This window comes from Trichophyton benhamiae (genome assembly GCF_000151125.1).
Source record: "Trichophyton benhamiae CBS 112371 chromosome Unknown Abenha-G-c-322p01.r1, whole genome shotgun sequence".
Taxonomy (NCBI): domain Eukaryota; kingdom Fungi; phylum Ascomycota; class Eurotiomycetes; order Onygenales; family Arthrodermataceae; genus Trichophyton; species Trichophyton benhamiae.
Window position 1 is genome coordinate 333,896 of NW_003315110.1, and position 14,307 is coordinate 348,202.

Sequence of the window (14,307 nt, forward strand, 5' to 3'; positions counted from 1 at the left end):
GTCGTGAAGCTGACCAGCATGCAGCAGCAGGGACTCTGGCGTTTAGTGGCCACGATACGGGCATAATACTGAGAGCCAGAGTCGTAGGAGTCGCGCAGCCGTAGGGGGTGGTAGAGTCACAGGCGTATGCTAGGTAGGTTCGATGTCGATGGCGGCGGAGGGCAGCCCGGCGCCGCTGAAAGGGGGAGAGGGAGTAAACAGCGTCCTTTTGCCGCTTGTCCGCCTCGTCTCGCCGTCTCCCGCTGGTCGATCGCCGGTTCTTCCTGCGTCTCTCGTCGTGCGCTGGTCTGGCTCGTCGTCCTTCGCGATGTTTGCCTTCTCTCTCGTCGTTCGTTCGTTCGTTCGTTCGTCGCTCAACTTCGCCCTTTGACGTCTGACGGTGACGCTGACTAAGACGAAGTCCAACCCGCGGCTGGTTTCAGCGTCTTCTTCGACTTTTGGCGGCGCAAGAAGCGCAACGCAAGCAAGGGACGAGACGACGAGGGTGACCGGACGGAAAGCGACGAAGAGGAGGACGCGAAGAGATGGACGGTCGTCATTCAGCTCTGCTGCTGCTCACTGATACCCCGTTGGCCTTTGCAGCACTGAGGGAGACCTGCGGCCATGCTCTATCAACTATCCTGCAGGCCCTCGCGGCCGCTTCAAGAGACGATAAGGACAGCTGGCCGGCAGTGCTGGACATAGCCGTCTCTGTCTGCGGTAAGGGGAAGCCCTTCGACCTGCTGCAGCGGTTTCTGGTTGATGTCTACCGGCTGCTGGCTGCCGTCAGCGTTGCTGCCTCGGTCGAGCTGGACGGACCCGGAGGCGTCGATGCCAGGGTCTTCTTCGTTGACCTGGACGGACAGGCCGGTGATGATGCATGCGCTTACGGTCCCCTAATTGATGTCAAGAGCCTGATGCAGTCTAACAGGTCGTGGGATACGGTTTATCTGACATCGGGCTGTGAGAGAGCAGTATCCTTTTCAGCCATGCTCTCTGCCAGAGAAGCCGCTAATGACAGGATAAAGACAGCAGATGTCCGTACCCTGAACCTGAAGACATCAGGAGAGAAGCCGTCAACCGGCCTCGTCTTGGACCAAGGGACAGCTCCGCCCACTGCTGCGGCGCATTCTTCTGTCGCCGTGGGAGGGACCTTTGACCACCTACATGTCGGACATAAACTACTTCTTACTGCAACCGTGCTGGCATTAGATACGTGTCCATCTCTATCTCAGCCTGCATGGCCGGACGGTCAGGGAAAGCGAGTTGTTACCGTCGGTATCACCGGCGATGAGCTGCTGGTGAACAAGAAATATGCTGAATTCTTAGAGTCCTGGGAACACCGCTGGAAGGGCGTCTGGCGATTCCTCCAGTCTATCATCGACTTCTCCCCTTCCAGTACCGTGGACATTATGCGTGAATACGAGCCTGGGCCCAATGGTAGACGGGCCATCGTCTCCTTGTCCCCAGACTTAGAGTTTAGGTTCGTCCAGATTGCTGACCCGTTCGGGCCCACGATCACAGACCCCGACATCACTGCCTTGGTAGTATCAAAGGAAACTCGTTCTGGCGGCCAAGCCGTCAATAATGAACGTCTGAAGAAAGGATGGTCGGCTCTCGAGGTCTTTGAAGTCGATGTTCTGGATACTGCTGATGCTGCTGTATCAGCTTCAGAAGACAGCTTCGAATCCAAGATATCAAGCACCGAGATCAGGCGGCGGCGAATGAACCTCGCCAAGGGGAGCAGTCTCTGAGTATCCCGGATTGCCAACGCAAATGCTTCTCCCTTACTGGCAGTTTCCCTTGTATGTACGTAGTCATATGCTGATACCTACACCACACCTCTCTATTATTCATGAATGTCATGCCCCTGAAGAAACTTGTTCTCGCCTCTTTTCTGCGTCGTATGCCCCTGGTCTCCAATTCTCCTGCATGAGAATATTTACACCCCTGATAGCGATTGGTAGTTCTATATGTAGACTCCTCCCTCTGTCGACTCGTAGTAGATCCTGGAAACGCTAGGAGTTGTTCCTGTCATAGTTGACGCCTGCAGCGGCTGCATGGCATGGCACACCACCTTCTCCCATGTTTGCCATGCAGGGGTGGCTAACGGCCAGCGTTGCAAACAGTTATGCTGGGAAACGTTTTTTCGATGGTCAATTGGTCGTAAGTCTAATTTCGCATAAAAATCCATCTCGCGATGACGTGCTTCACACCTTGCTATTCGCTGAGAAACTTGGCCTCAAGAGTCTGTACGTGTTAGTTCAAGAAGTACCGCCCCCCTTGAGTCTAGACGAATGTTGCAAGCGGATCAATGCACATCTTCCTCCAGTTTTGCCCATCCCTGCTATCAATTGCATTTACCTAGGCACGGAGTATGGAACCCAGGTAAAAAAAATGGTGATCTGGCATGGAAGTAACTCCTAATTCAGGGGTATACCAGTCACATATGCCGCCCATATCATGAGCTGCTGCTCCAGGGCCACGTAGTTCATTCACCAGAGGCTGATGACGATGGAGACACACTTGCTGCTGGTCTGTGGGTTTCCAGCAATATGCTTTGTCCACATCACTTCTCCTTGCAAGCCAAGTACACGCCTACATGAAGAAGACATGCCCTTACCTGCAGTTGGTGGGGGCCATTGGGACACGTCTAAACATGACTCGGGTAACTGCGGCACGACTCAACGACACGTAAGTGAGGCTAGCTGCTTCGTCTGATATCAAGTTGTGCTGGGATATATCTTACAACACTTGGGGGGATGTGAAAGCGATGTGTTTCCTGCTTTGCGTCCCCCCCCTTTTTTTTTCACGGTAACCTGCTGGCTAAGGGGGGATAACCCATGGCGATGTAGAATGCCAGCTTCAGCGAACCAGAGAATGCGAAGAATCACTTCTTTAATGGCAGCATAATACCATCACCTAGCAAGAAATCTATGAGAAAAAAAAATTGTTACAATTGATGGAATTCCTCTGCACACGCTTTCATCAATTGGTTTCCCTACCTGTTGCGATATGCATCAGGACAATTTGTTTGACCTTTGACTGTGGATCTAAGGTATTTCTTGTATGCTAATAAGGGCGAGCATAATTAATACACGCGGGACAGACAGACTGGATATGAGAACTCTGCTCCCATCTCTCTGAGCCTTGGCGTATCCGACCTAACTAGTTGACTAACTAGTTATACGAGTTGCTTGAGGTTTAGAGACCCTAGCCGCCGGAGAGCTGAATATGAGAAGTCGAGCGTGTTTGAGCAAACAAAAACTGCCTTTTTTCCGGACGTTATTTCTTAAAAGGGATAACTTTGGGTGTTGATTCGAACTGCATATTCCAGTGCGTCCTCTCCGTACGTTGGACAAATCGCGGCTTGATGCAGTTAAGCATTGAATTGCGTGCCTGACCCGCTAGAATCCTGATTTCTCATGAATTAGCTACTTGCAATCTGACAAGGTACGTAATCGCGATAACATGTAGAAAACATACTCCTGTTCAATACGCAGGGGAACCCGGACCTTCAAACTGGTTGGCCCTGGAGGAGAGTATGCTAAAAACAAATAAAGTATACTCAATAGTGCAAATGGTTTATTTGCCTTCTCCTTGAACACTGCACTGATAGCCACAAAGCACAAAAGAAAAAGGCTCCGATAAACAAACAGGCATAGTTACCGGAGGTACATCGATAACCCTGTAGGGGTAGAAACGATGTTTATGTAACAGTTGCTGGTTCGAGATTGAGCAGCGACTTAGGTACCATGCAATCGTGAAAAGAAGGCGTTAACGTTGACCTATTTGAGAAGAGATTTGACCATCAACGTGGATGAGACTATATTTAGAGTAGAAAGAAACAAAAAAAAAGTCCGCATCAGAGAGAGCGGATGTTTATTTATTCTGAAGCTGAAACAATCCGAGATGGTGGGTGACCGGGACTCCCTAGATTATTGTTTTTAAGTAAGCGCTGTGATTACAGGGGGGTTTGCGCCATCCAGACTAGGATGTGACCAGAGTCAGGTAATGGCGACTATCTTTTCACGAAGGAAGCTGGAAAAGGCTCTTTTAGGACAAACTAACGAGGTCTTGCAAGGTGAGATGGCATCGATACCTCGTAGATTCGGAGCAGTAGCTAGTAGCCACACCAGCTGTGCTATGCAGCCACAATGATGGATGTGGTATGAGTAGGACTAGAGAGTATGACGATATATCTCACACGACATATCACCGGAGAAGGCGGGGGCTAGGGGGGGGGGAGCACAGCCTTCCAGGGGGAAGAAGGGGGAATGACATAGAGGTGGCAAGCCGAGGGGGGTTGGTCAGGATGCATTGACATAGAAGGAAAATGTAAATATATGGTTAACCCTCTTTTAAGTCTGTACGGACATGGATTGCTAGCATGCAGTATGGACGTATCACGACGAGCTATCCAGCAACTTGTGGAAGTGATTTAATGCTCGTGATTTGGGCGAAGTGCCAGGGACTGCACTGCTGCTTGTCACTTGCTTGCAGTCTGTGCAACCCCACTCTCTGCGCTTTGAGAGTACGATCTTAGCACTCTGGTTCAATATTTGGCTCCCATTTTCGTTTATTGATGCCGTGTCGTTCAGCATCACAGGTAGCTTCGCTACTGGGTGTCCGGGATAGGACCAACAGGAATGCCATCCAGAAATATTTGGCATGGAGCTGAGGTAGTAGAGGTCAGCTACCAGGGGCAGAATCAGAGAAGGATTGCATTGAAGGGTATATCACTGAGATATAGGTAAGATTTCTCGTGGCTATTGGTTGGGAGTCGAGTTTGTGTATGCGCCTCAACACAAAATAAGCATGTACCAAGAACCAGCCGCTCTTCGCCTTGATAACTAGCCAATCTCGCACCACAACCCTGTCTGAGGACAAGCCTCAAGTCCTGGTAAAGGCGAAGCGCAGGGTTAATGCAACTGTTTGTAGCCACTGCAATGGAGATCTCAAGATTGGCGAAAGTCGAATGAGTACCGGCTGATCCCAGCGCCTATTATTAGCATCCCTCATGCCGTTCGTACTTCGCGTGTCCACACGGAGTACTGTCGAGGCAGCGTATGTCGTCCCGCTTACGAAAACGCGCCATCCGGACCTGCTGGCTCTCGATGTCCGGTATACTGAAAGGAACTAGACGGAACTGAGTCGGCGTGCCCTTTCCAGGGGTATGCTGCATGTTTGGGATGATCACTTCACGAATTAGCTGCATGGCCGGTCCCATCATCAGTCTCGCCACTGTACGGAGTAGACATCTTGTATTCCCACATCATGCATCATCGTAGCAGCAGCAGCAGCAGCAGCAGCAGTGGTAGCTGTAGTGATAGTTGATGTTGATATTTCGTAATTGATGTGAAGTTGAAGTTTGACGTTGAAGATGAAGTCGTTTTATCCCAAAAAGGCTGACCGCCTTGAGTTCTGCCGCCAGCCAACTAACTAGTTATCATCAACTTCATCTGGCCTTCAAGCGGCAATCGAGGTATCAAATCAAACAAGGCTACAGCAGAATCAAGCATCAGTCAAGTTACGAGACAAGCCACGCTGTCTAACTAGTTTCCTCCATCTCACGTGGCAGCTGGCGCTAACAGAAACACGCTCTGCCTCCGTGGTTTTCCCACCTCTGGTTATAGCAACTCGTTTATATATCCTGATCCCGGTGGCGCTGGTCCAGGCCGGGTTCCCAGAGACCCCAGCAACGTCCCCGTCTTTATTCGGTTCAAATGCCACCGTGATTCGCTTGTTTCGTGTGAAATTGCCAGCGGGGATGTCTGCCGTTGCAGGAGTTTTGGCTTGTGCATCGTCCAGGGATTGAGCTGTGCAGAAGAGTCCAAACACGAGAAGTGCAGAAGCTCCATGGGCCGACAGGAGGGCTCCCTCAAAGACGATTCGTCCGTTACAGCCGCGCCACCTCTCTGGTTGTGCCTGTCCCCTCTCAGCTCGCTCACGATTCGCAGCGGCCCGCCCTGCTGCCGCTGCTGGCTGGGGATCTGCTGGTAGCTTTTTCGGTCATGTGACCTGATGGTGGGTGAGGAGAGTCCAGGATTGGGCCAGCGAGTCCTCCTTTTCTCCCGCCTGCCCTACGTGCAGACGACCTGCAGTCATGAAGGAAAGCACCCGAAAAGTGGACAGACAGCAGGAAAAGCAAAAAAGAAAAGAAAACCACAAGAGGGACAGAAGAGAGAACCAGGAGGGAAAAAGAAACGAAACGAGAGGGAGAAAAAAAGGTAAAGGGAGCCCTGTCTGATCATGCACACGTCTGTCAATCCTACTTGACAACATTGGGGCCAGGAGTACGGAGGTTGTCGCTTGGAATTGTTCGGTTTTATATCCATGCGTCTCTCCCTGCCCAACTATCGCCCTTGCGACTGGAATCTGTTTATCCAAGCTGAAACGGTGTAGTTATATATCATCTCGGCGTTCTTGATCGCCTCATTTCCAGCTCTATTTTTTACTATATATACTCTATATTGGTACCAATTACCCCATTACAGGCTGTCATCGATCTTCAAGCACTCCAAGCATTCCGCTCCAACACAAGCTGCAGTGATCGGTGTTCCTGGAAATTTATCTCGTGATTCCATATTGTGCCATATGACCCAGTAACCCTAGCACTTGCCAGGCTGTTGATCCATCCCTCTCCATCTCTGATATATTTGGTGCTTTGGTATTATCCTTTGGACCAACTTTTAATTTGTCCTCCCTCTACCCATCCAGCAAGCTAATGACTCGGAATTTACATCGATCCTGAAACAGCAGGGAAAAGGACAGGAAGGAGAAAAAAGAAGAAAGCTGTTGGCAAAAGGGGGGAAGTGACGCGCAAGACGGTACAATGGATAACGAGCCCAAAGGCATATTGCGCCTCTCGAATGAGTTGTTGAAGGAAATACTGGATCATCTCACACGGGACCCAGAAAGATGCACCAGTGTTGACCACCGCGCATATCTTTCTTTCGAGAGCGTTAGGAGACCGAGCCAGCCGGATCCCCCGCGTTTGTGGCTAGAGGGCAAAAATGGGTATCATGAAGATCTCCGCAGCGATGTTGACCGATTTCGAGAGGTTTGCAAGCGGTTTTCAGAAGTTGGTGCAGCTCATAAGTTTAGTCGGGTTGTCGTCCGGTTTTCAGAACCTGCGTTTAAGAAACTTGACCAGCTGTCAAGCATTCCGCACCTGGCAAGACATGCAAGAACCTTTACATATATAATCCGGTCATTTTATGTAGAAGGTAAATTTTTGAATGCCTGTCCTTTTTGTATTGTTATCAATTCGTATCTTGTTTTGCGGAAATGCTCACGGACCCTTTTATTTTACAGGAAGAGATAATATACCCCAGCTGCTTTCAACGGCCGATTCAAGCAAACTCAATCTGGCCGAACATATCCACCGTCTTGAAGAACAGAAGAGATTGGTCTCGTCAAATGAGGATTTGAACTCCCTTATAAGAGCAATGAAATCATTCACATCTCTTCAACACGTGAAGATCTTGAGGGTCCAAGATGAAGCTGAGCGTGATTTACGATCGTTCATTGATAGGCATGATAATCCGTTGGACCCGTTAGTAGTTGTGGATTGGAATCCTGCATGCATTCGCGCCATTCAAAACGTTGGTCTAGCACTGTTGGAGGCTGGATCTCCTGCAAATCGCTTCTCGGGCCCACAGATCAACCCCCAGGCTACGCTTACACTGAAAAGGGCACCCGTGCAACTTCTTTCTGCCCTTGCAACAAAGTTGACATGCCTTGAGATTCATTTTGATGCAATGAGATATGTTAATGCAGAGATGAGGGAGCTCTCGGAAGTCTTCAAGACCTTATTCACGGCAGCTAAAAATATGGAAGCTATTCACCTAGGGTTCCCATCTCGGCTACCGTTAGACCTCCACCTGGAAGATATATTCCATAACGTGCACTGGGAAAGGCTCCGTGCATTTGGTATCCAAGCCTGGAGACTTGACTCAGAAGAGATTATTAATTTTGCTCGACGGCACCGCAGATCTCTCCGTGGCCTTCGCCTTCGTGATGTCCTGCTAAAGGAGGGAAGCATGTGGAAAGACATCTTATCCATGCTCCACGACGAAATGGAAAACCTTGAGTGGGTCAGTCTACGTCGGATTGATTACTCAAACGCATTTGACGAGAAATGGGCTACAAGCGCAGACATATCCGATATCCAGTCGTTTCCAAACTCGGATAGTGAGGATGATGAGATGTTTGAACCATACGTCCCAGGCAACTATCATAATATCAATGGAGACGATGATGATGATAATACCAGTCTCGGCGATGAATCAGACGGCCTCAGTTCTCATAATGGTGATGTTGGACCTAGAGCAAACCAAATAGAATTGATACCAGACAATTCTCTGTCTGCTCCGTTGCTTCTACCGCCTTTCACCAACCAGTGGGAGGTTCTAAGCTCTATTCCAGCTGATGACTTGGAAGATGACGGGAGAACGGTGGATTATCGGCAGCGAAAGATTTGGGAAGCCTGGGTTATATCCAAATCGCGGGTTTCTGCTAGCCAGGACCGTTGTAGGTGAGCGTTTTACACCTATTCATACCTGAGAGAGTTCGAGAAGGACACCTTTCTTTCCATCCTCCCCTTTTCATGTTAGGTCTTTGTGGTTGCTTTCTGTCCTTCTGTTTGGGTCTTTGGCCAACATAAAATCGTCTTTTCTTCTTTGAATGTACGTTGATGTTTTTATTTTCCTGATTTTGTTTGTTTTGGGAGGATATATTCATCTCGACCTTATTGACGATGTTACGTATTTATATCTGCTTCGGCTATCTTATGAAGAATCATGAAGGTATGAGAAACGAACAATATAATCCATTAGCGTTGTGACATATCAGAAATGTGACCATAATCTTATTTGAAGGCCTTGCATGGACAGTATGTATTTATCGGAAAGATGAATGCTATATTGGCGTATGGGGTAACTAATATCTGCAAATTGTGCCCTTTCATTGGCTATTAATTATATCATGGGGATTATGGTTAACTCGTCTAAAATATCAACCGGTGCAAGCCGACCGAGTACATAGCCGCATCTTTTAGCAGGATATTCCAAAAGTTCAAGGATCTTTGGATCTCCGAGTGCTTCCAGGTATGCACAGAGTGCATAGCATTCAATCTGAGCTCGGGAATATAGCCAGGTATCAGGCCGTTCGCATAACTTCCCGAGCCAATATGCGAGTATAATCATGCAACTGGAGTCTTTAGCAAGTAGTTTATTCGTATAGTCCGGTAGCAGTCTCCCCATAAAACCTAAGATCTTGAAGAAATTTTCCCGGTTATGTTCAAGCTTAAGAATCGGGGTAAGCATTCTCAGAGGCCAGAGACAAGGGTTATCATCTTCGGTAGTTGTATCCGTTATTCCGCATATTTCAGCTAGCTCTGGGTGCAGGCCCACCTTTCCCGGCCTATGGTCACCAAACAATTCCTCGTCTGAAGACTCCATAAAAACCTCATACCAGATGCTATGTTCAAGGTAACGGCTGAGGTGCATGAGGAGAAAGCGTAATCCTCCTTGGATGAGAAGCCAGTTAAGATCTGCAGGGTTATTGGTAAAAACCCATGATTTGGTATAATCGGGGTCAGCGCCGACGAAGGTAATGCTGCTCATGAACATGCATGTAGACATTAGACCATCCATATTGTGGAGACCAATGCTAGTTCGAATTTCCTCCTGGTATTGTCTAAGGGTTTGCTGCCAGTGATATGCATGCAGAACTTTGTATGAAGAGTCACCATTGGCCTGGTCAGCTATAGCGGTGGCACCAGTACCAAGAATAGCATGCATGAGATACGGCGTCTTCCCACGTGTCGAGTTAACAAACAAGATCAGATCAAACACACAAGGGAGAAGTAGATGCACCAACCTTGAACGCCAAAGGTAGCATTTTTGTTGCCACAACTTTCTCTCCAGCATCAGTGAGTGGAGTGTTGTCATGTTTGGTATTTAGAAAATGATGAAGGGCAATTATTGATTTTGAATCAGCCGTCAAGGGCCGAATCTTGGTCTTTGACCCTAGTTGGAGAGCGGATGTGACTCGCGCGGCAAGATCTGCCCTTGACATATTGTGAAATACCGAGTCTATAGAGCCACATTCATTTCCAGTGATAGACACAGGGCTACCTGATCCTGCGGTGAGAGGTACCAACGCTTGCTGGTCTAGGTAATCACAAGATACACCATAAGCTTCGCACCTAAAGCAATGCGGCCGCGTTTCATCACACTGGATATTGTTGTTTTTGTCAGTAATCCCTGGGATGTACATGCATTTTGCATGGCCGCCTAGGTATGGGGGCCCGGAGATTGATTTCTACCTTAACCCTGCGCTTCTTGCAGTTGCCACACCCAGCTCTAGATTTGCGATGGGACTTTCGAGAACCGCATGGCTTCCCGGTCGATTGGTCGCTGCCGGAAGAAGAGGTATTTCGCCGCTGAGTTCGCTTTGGAACTGTACAGTTCTTTATCCGAAAGACCACCTGGTTGCCGATCTTTCGTGACGGGGTCACTAATACCCCCTTCTGTTGGTCCAGATTGCTTTCCCGACCATTATGACATTCTGAGGGGGCGGATAGATGCTGGATATTGTTATTTAGCATTGTGCTTTCGAGTAGACGTTCTCCCCACAGTGTGTGTCGGTCAAACTTGTTGATGTTGATACGACGAATATCTAGATTGGGCAATTCTTGGAGCAAGATTATCAGTCTAGTCGATATCCCCAGACAGGGCTCGATATATAAATTTCAGCGATCCCTATCCTGGAAGGCTGTGCACCTATTTGGATCATCTTTCCAAGTAATACACAAGGCAGTGGGTCAGCGAGGCAGTGTTTTTTCTGCGTTTCTTCTGGCTCCTTTTTTGCTTTTGATGTTTTGAGCGTTTCGAAGGTTAAAAACTTGAGGCTGAATACGAACTGGCGCTAGACCCAATATGGCAATATTTCGTGTTCTGGCTGTGGATGACATAAGCGGGCTGTTGGAGCCTCTGCGGACGACGATATAAAACTGACAAGACGGGGATGGCGAGATGGGCGAAGGGGGGGCTGTGGTCCTTGAAGGGCGAAGATGATAGGCAAGGGTGATCATGTTCCCGTCGGGAGAAGGCTGGGTCCATATAGAATAAAATAAAAAGCGTGCTGGTTTGCAGTTACATTTCTAGAATTCCACATACTATACAAAAGGTTGGGAAACAGTGGTGGTGGTACATTGGAGATTATGGGGTCTGGACCCGTGATGTTGGCAGAGGAGGGAGTACATCAGGTGTCTCTTCAATTTCCTCAGCATCGAGGTCTTCATCGTCCTCTGCATAGCCCATGGCTCTACTCCAAACTCCGTCCCAAATCCCCTTTTTGGCAGCAAGTGTGCCTACCATTAACAGCGGTAGATGCCACACGCTCGCCCAAAACAAGCCTCGCGCAGTCCCCTTAGCTCCTTCAAGTTTCCAGAACCGATAGGCTTCCCTGGTGAGCCAGGAGTTGATGAGTACGCCGCCAATCAAAAAACCCTTATCAACTACTCCAGCCCACCACAGACCAGCACATAGAGGGAACATTAAGAGGGAGTAGCGCAAAGCTACACGGCCATTTCGCGCTGGATTGGTCCATGCAAGCATCTTATATCCGGCATTTTTGTATTCGTCCCGAATTAGATGAGACAAGGCATTGAAGTGTGGGAACTGCCACGCAAAAAGGAGGCCAGCTAGGAGCCAGCCCCCCGCGCTCCCTGGCCCAAACAAGAGATCCTTCCAGGTATCATGGCCAGTTATCGCTGTTTGACCGGCCGCAGCCGCCCAGCCCATTAGAGGGGGGATCCCACCTACCACAGCCCCAATCCAGGTATTAATGACAGAGATCCGCTTCAATGGGGTATATATAAAGCCATATAGGATAATGTTGGCGGCTGACAGGCCGGCTACGGTCGGATTCGTGCCAAAATAGAGGGCAGTAAGACCAGCGGTTGCTGTTCCAATAGCGAAGAACACGGCTGCACGGGTAGACATAAGTTTTCGAACCAAAGGCCGATTGCGTGTTCGAGACATGAGGGCATCGTATTTAGGCTCAAGAAGCATGTTTATTGTGTTGGCACTAGCGCTTGATAAGAATGTTCCCACAGTCAGGTAACAAAACGTCAACGTAGAAGTAGAGAGAGTCGGTAGAGGGGTGACGGTTGGGTCGAGATGTAATATCGAAGGAACCGGGTAGAGACCGTATGCTGTAGTAGCTGTCAGAACGATTAAAAAGGACAGTCGTGGCTTCGTAAGGGCAAGAAAGGCTGCTAGTTTTCCCTTCAAAGAAGATTTAGGCAATGACGAAGAAATGCTCGAGAGCTGTGAAGATGCATCAGGGCGTAGCTCTTGCTCCGGGGAATTGGTTCCGCCTTGGGCTTTTAGCCGCTGCCTCCGTCGATGAGGAAGCTCTTGCACTGCCTCCGCAGTGCTCTGTGGTATTGAAATCGGTTCATCGGTTGAAGTATATGTGGTAGGGGCTTTCGAACTGAAGAGAACCCCAGACTGCTGCGTAGAGGAGACGGACCGTGACCACGGCAAGAAGGTTTTAGGTCTAAGCTCGCCGGACGTCAATGGGTCATGGGACGAAAAGTATGACTTCCGTAGGTATCGCGGACATAATCGAGTATCGTTCTGCAAGTATCTCACTGCTCCTGCAAAGGTCCGTAGCTGGACATGCTGTGGTGGAGGACCGTTTCTCAAAGTCAAGATGCATCCCATGCAGCGACCTCCCGGCTCCAACTTGGCCCATGGCCGCAGGGAAAACGCCCTCAGGCTCATCACCAGGCTGAAGATTGTTCAACGGATGGTGAACCCGGCATCCCTCAGCCCATTCTTCGTTCTTTAACGCTTTTCTTCTCGACGTCGCTTGCGTTTTAGTTTTTGATATTCATGCCCCCAAAAGGGCTTAGCTCTAACATGACTAACTAATACCACGTGATTATTGCTTGGCATGAGCCTCCTTTTCGCCGCCTTACCCAATTGGGATTCTGCCATTGCAAAGCACGAAGTTGTCCAGAAGTCAAAAAACATCAACACCGACGGCGACGGCGACGGCGAACGGCATCTACAACCATTAAACAGACAAGGAGCTTGAATTAGCGGGATAGACAAGATGGAGTCGCTACCACAGATTATTCAGTCAAGCATAATAAACCCCCTACAGCCCCTACTTCGACAAATCACTACATCTTTGCCTGCCCCCGTGAACGACGCGCTCATCTCACTACTCGGCGCCAACTGCTTCACATCCCTCGTCCTCGGCCTTGATATAACAAAAGATCCAGAGTGTCTGCCGCTTGCAATCTCCAAAGCTCTTGGAATTGCCATCGTATTGTTCAGTGCGATCGTCAAAGTTCCGCAGATTCTCAAGCTGATCTCCTCACGCTCAGCAGCGGGAGTCTCCTTCACATCCTACGCGCTTGAGACGACCAGCTTTCTTATCACTCTTGCTTACAATGCGCGCCAGGGATTTCCTTTCAGTACATATGGCGAGGTTGCTTTGATTGCCGTACAGGACATTGTGGTCAGCGTCTTGGTTTTGGTATTTTCTGGCCAAACAGCTTCCGCAGGAGCGTTTGTCGCTGCGGTTATCGGTATCGTCTATGCCTTGCTGTTTAGTGGCGAGACCATCGTTGATCAGGCTACTATCGGCTACCTCCAAGCTGGAGCTGGATTATTGGGTATTGCTAGCAAGCTCCCCCAAATCTATACGATCTGGAACCAGGGAGGCATTGGACAGCTTAGCTCTTTTGCGGTAAGGCGCACCTTTACCTAAATTTCCAATTTGCTACTTTCCACCGTCATATGCTATCTGAGACGCGATATCTAACTCGGCTTTGGTCTAGGTTTTTAACTACCTTTTCGGATCCCTCTCTCGCATCTTCACTACCCTCCAGGAAGTGGACGATAAACTCATACTCTATGGCTTTGTGGCTGGATTTACCCTCAACATTATACTTGCTGGTCAAGTACTCTACTACTGGAACGCACCATCTACCGTCCCCGAGAAGTCTTCAGCCCGGGTTTCACACCAGCAAGAATCCACAGCAGTATCGAGCGGAGTGTCCCAGAGTCCTTCGGTCAAAGGCCCATCCACAAGACGAAGGGGTTGATTAGTTATATCCATGGATACCTTATCTATCAGTTGTAGTATTGGGTTGGTTTTATCTAATGACAAAAATAATAGTTAATGTTTATTCTTCTATGTTGCGGCTTGTTTCGATTTTGGAAGTAAAGTTGAGCAATTCGGTGTCTCCCGTCCTGGTTGTCTCCCAGTTTAATTAATGACTGCTATCTTTGTCTTCTT

At 49.0% G+C, this 14,307-nt stretch overlaps 5 protein-coding genes across 5 annotated transcripts; 3 read left to right on the top strand and 2 right to left on the bottom strand.

The window, feature by feature from the left end:
• Positions 1 to 524: 524 nt before the first annotated feature.
• ARB_05938 (pantetheine-phosphate adenylyltransferase family protein) lies at positions 525 to 1,733 on the top strand (the record flags this gene model as incomplete). Its single annotated transcript, XM_003015581.1, has 1 exon — positions 525 to 1,733. The coding sequence occupies one exon, from the start codon at positions 525 to 527 to the stop codon at positions 1,731 to 1,733; it is 1,209 nt and encodes a 402-aa protein (XP_003015627.1).
• Positions 1,734 to 6,814: 5,081 nt separating this feature from the next.
• On the top strand, positions 6,815 to 8,522 carry ARB_05939 (F-box domain protein; the record flags this gene model as incomplete). The annotated part of the gene is made up of 2 exons (XM_003015582.1): positions 6,815 to 7,208; positions 7,297 to 8,522. The coding sequence occupies 2 exons, from the start codon at positions 6,815 to 6,817 to the stop codon at positions 8,520 to 8,522; spliced, it is 1,620 nt and encodes a 539-aa protein (XP_003015628.1).
• Positions 8,523 to 8,960: 438 nt separating this feature from the next.
• ARB_05940 (C6 transcription factor, putative) lies at positions 8,961 to 10,263 on the bottom strand (the record flags this gene model as incomplete). Its single annotated transcript, XM_003015583.1, has 2 exons — positions 8,961 to 9,748; positions 9,861 to 10,263. 2 exons carry the CDS (start codon positions 10,261 to 10,263, stop codon positions 8,961 to 8,963), a joined length of 1,191 nt encoding a protein of 396 aa, XP_003015629.1.
• Positions 10,264 to 11,207: 944 nt separating this feature from the next.
• On the bottom strand, positions 11,208 to 12,719 carry ARB_05941 (uncharacterized protein; the record flags this gene model as incomplete). The annotated part of the gene is made up of 1 exon (XM_003015584.1): positions 11,208 to 12,719. One exon carries the CDS (start codon positions 12,717 to 12,719, stop codon positions 11,208 to 11,210), a length of 1,512 nt encoding a protein of 503 aa, XP_003015630.1.
• Positions 12,720 to 13,113: 394 nt separating this feature from the next.
• On the top strand, positions 13,114 to 14,113 carry ARB_05942 (uncharacterized protein; the record flags this gene model as incomplete). The annotated part of the gene is made up of 2 exons (XM_003015585.1): positions 13,114 to 13,755; positions 13,847 to 14,113. 2 exons carry the CDS (start codon positions 13,114 to 13,116, stop codon positions 14,111 to 14,113), a joined length of 909 nt encoding a protein of 302 aa, XP_003015631.1.
• Positions 14,114 to 14,307: the final 194 nt, after the last annotated feature.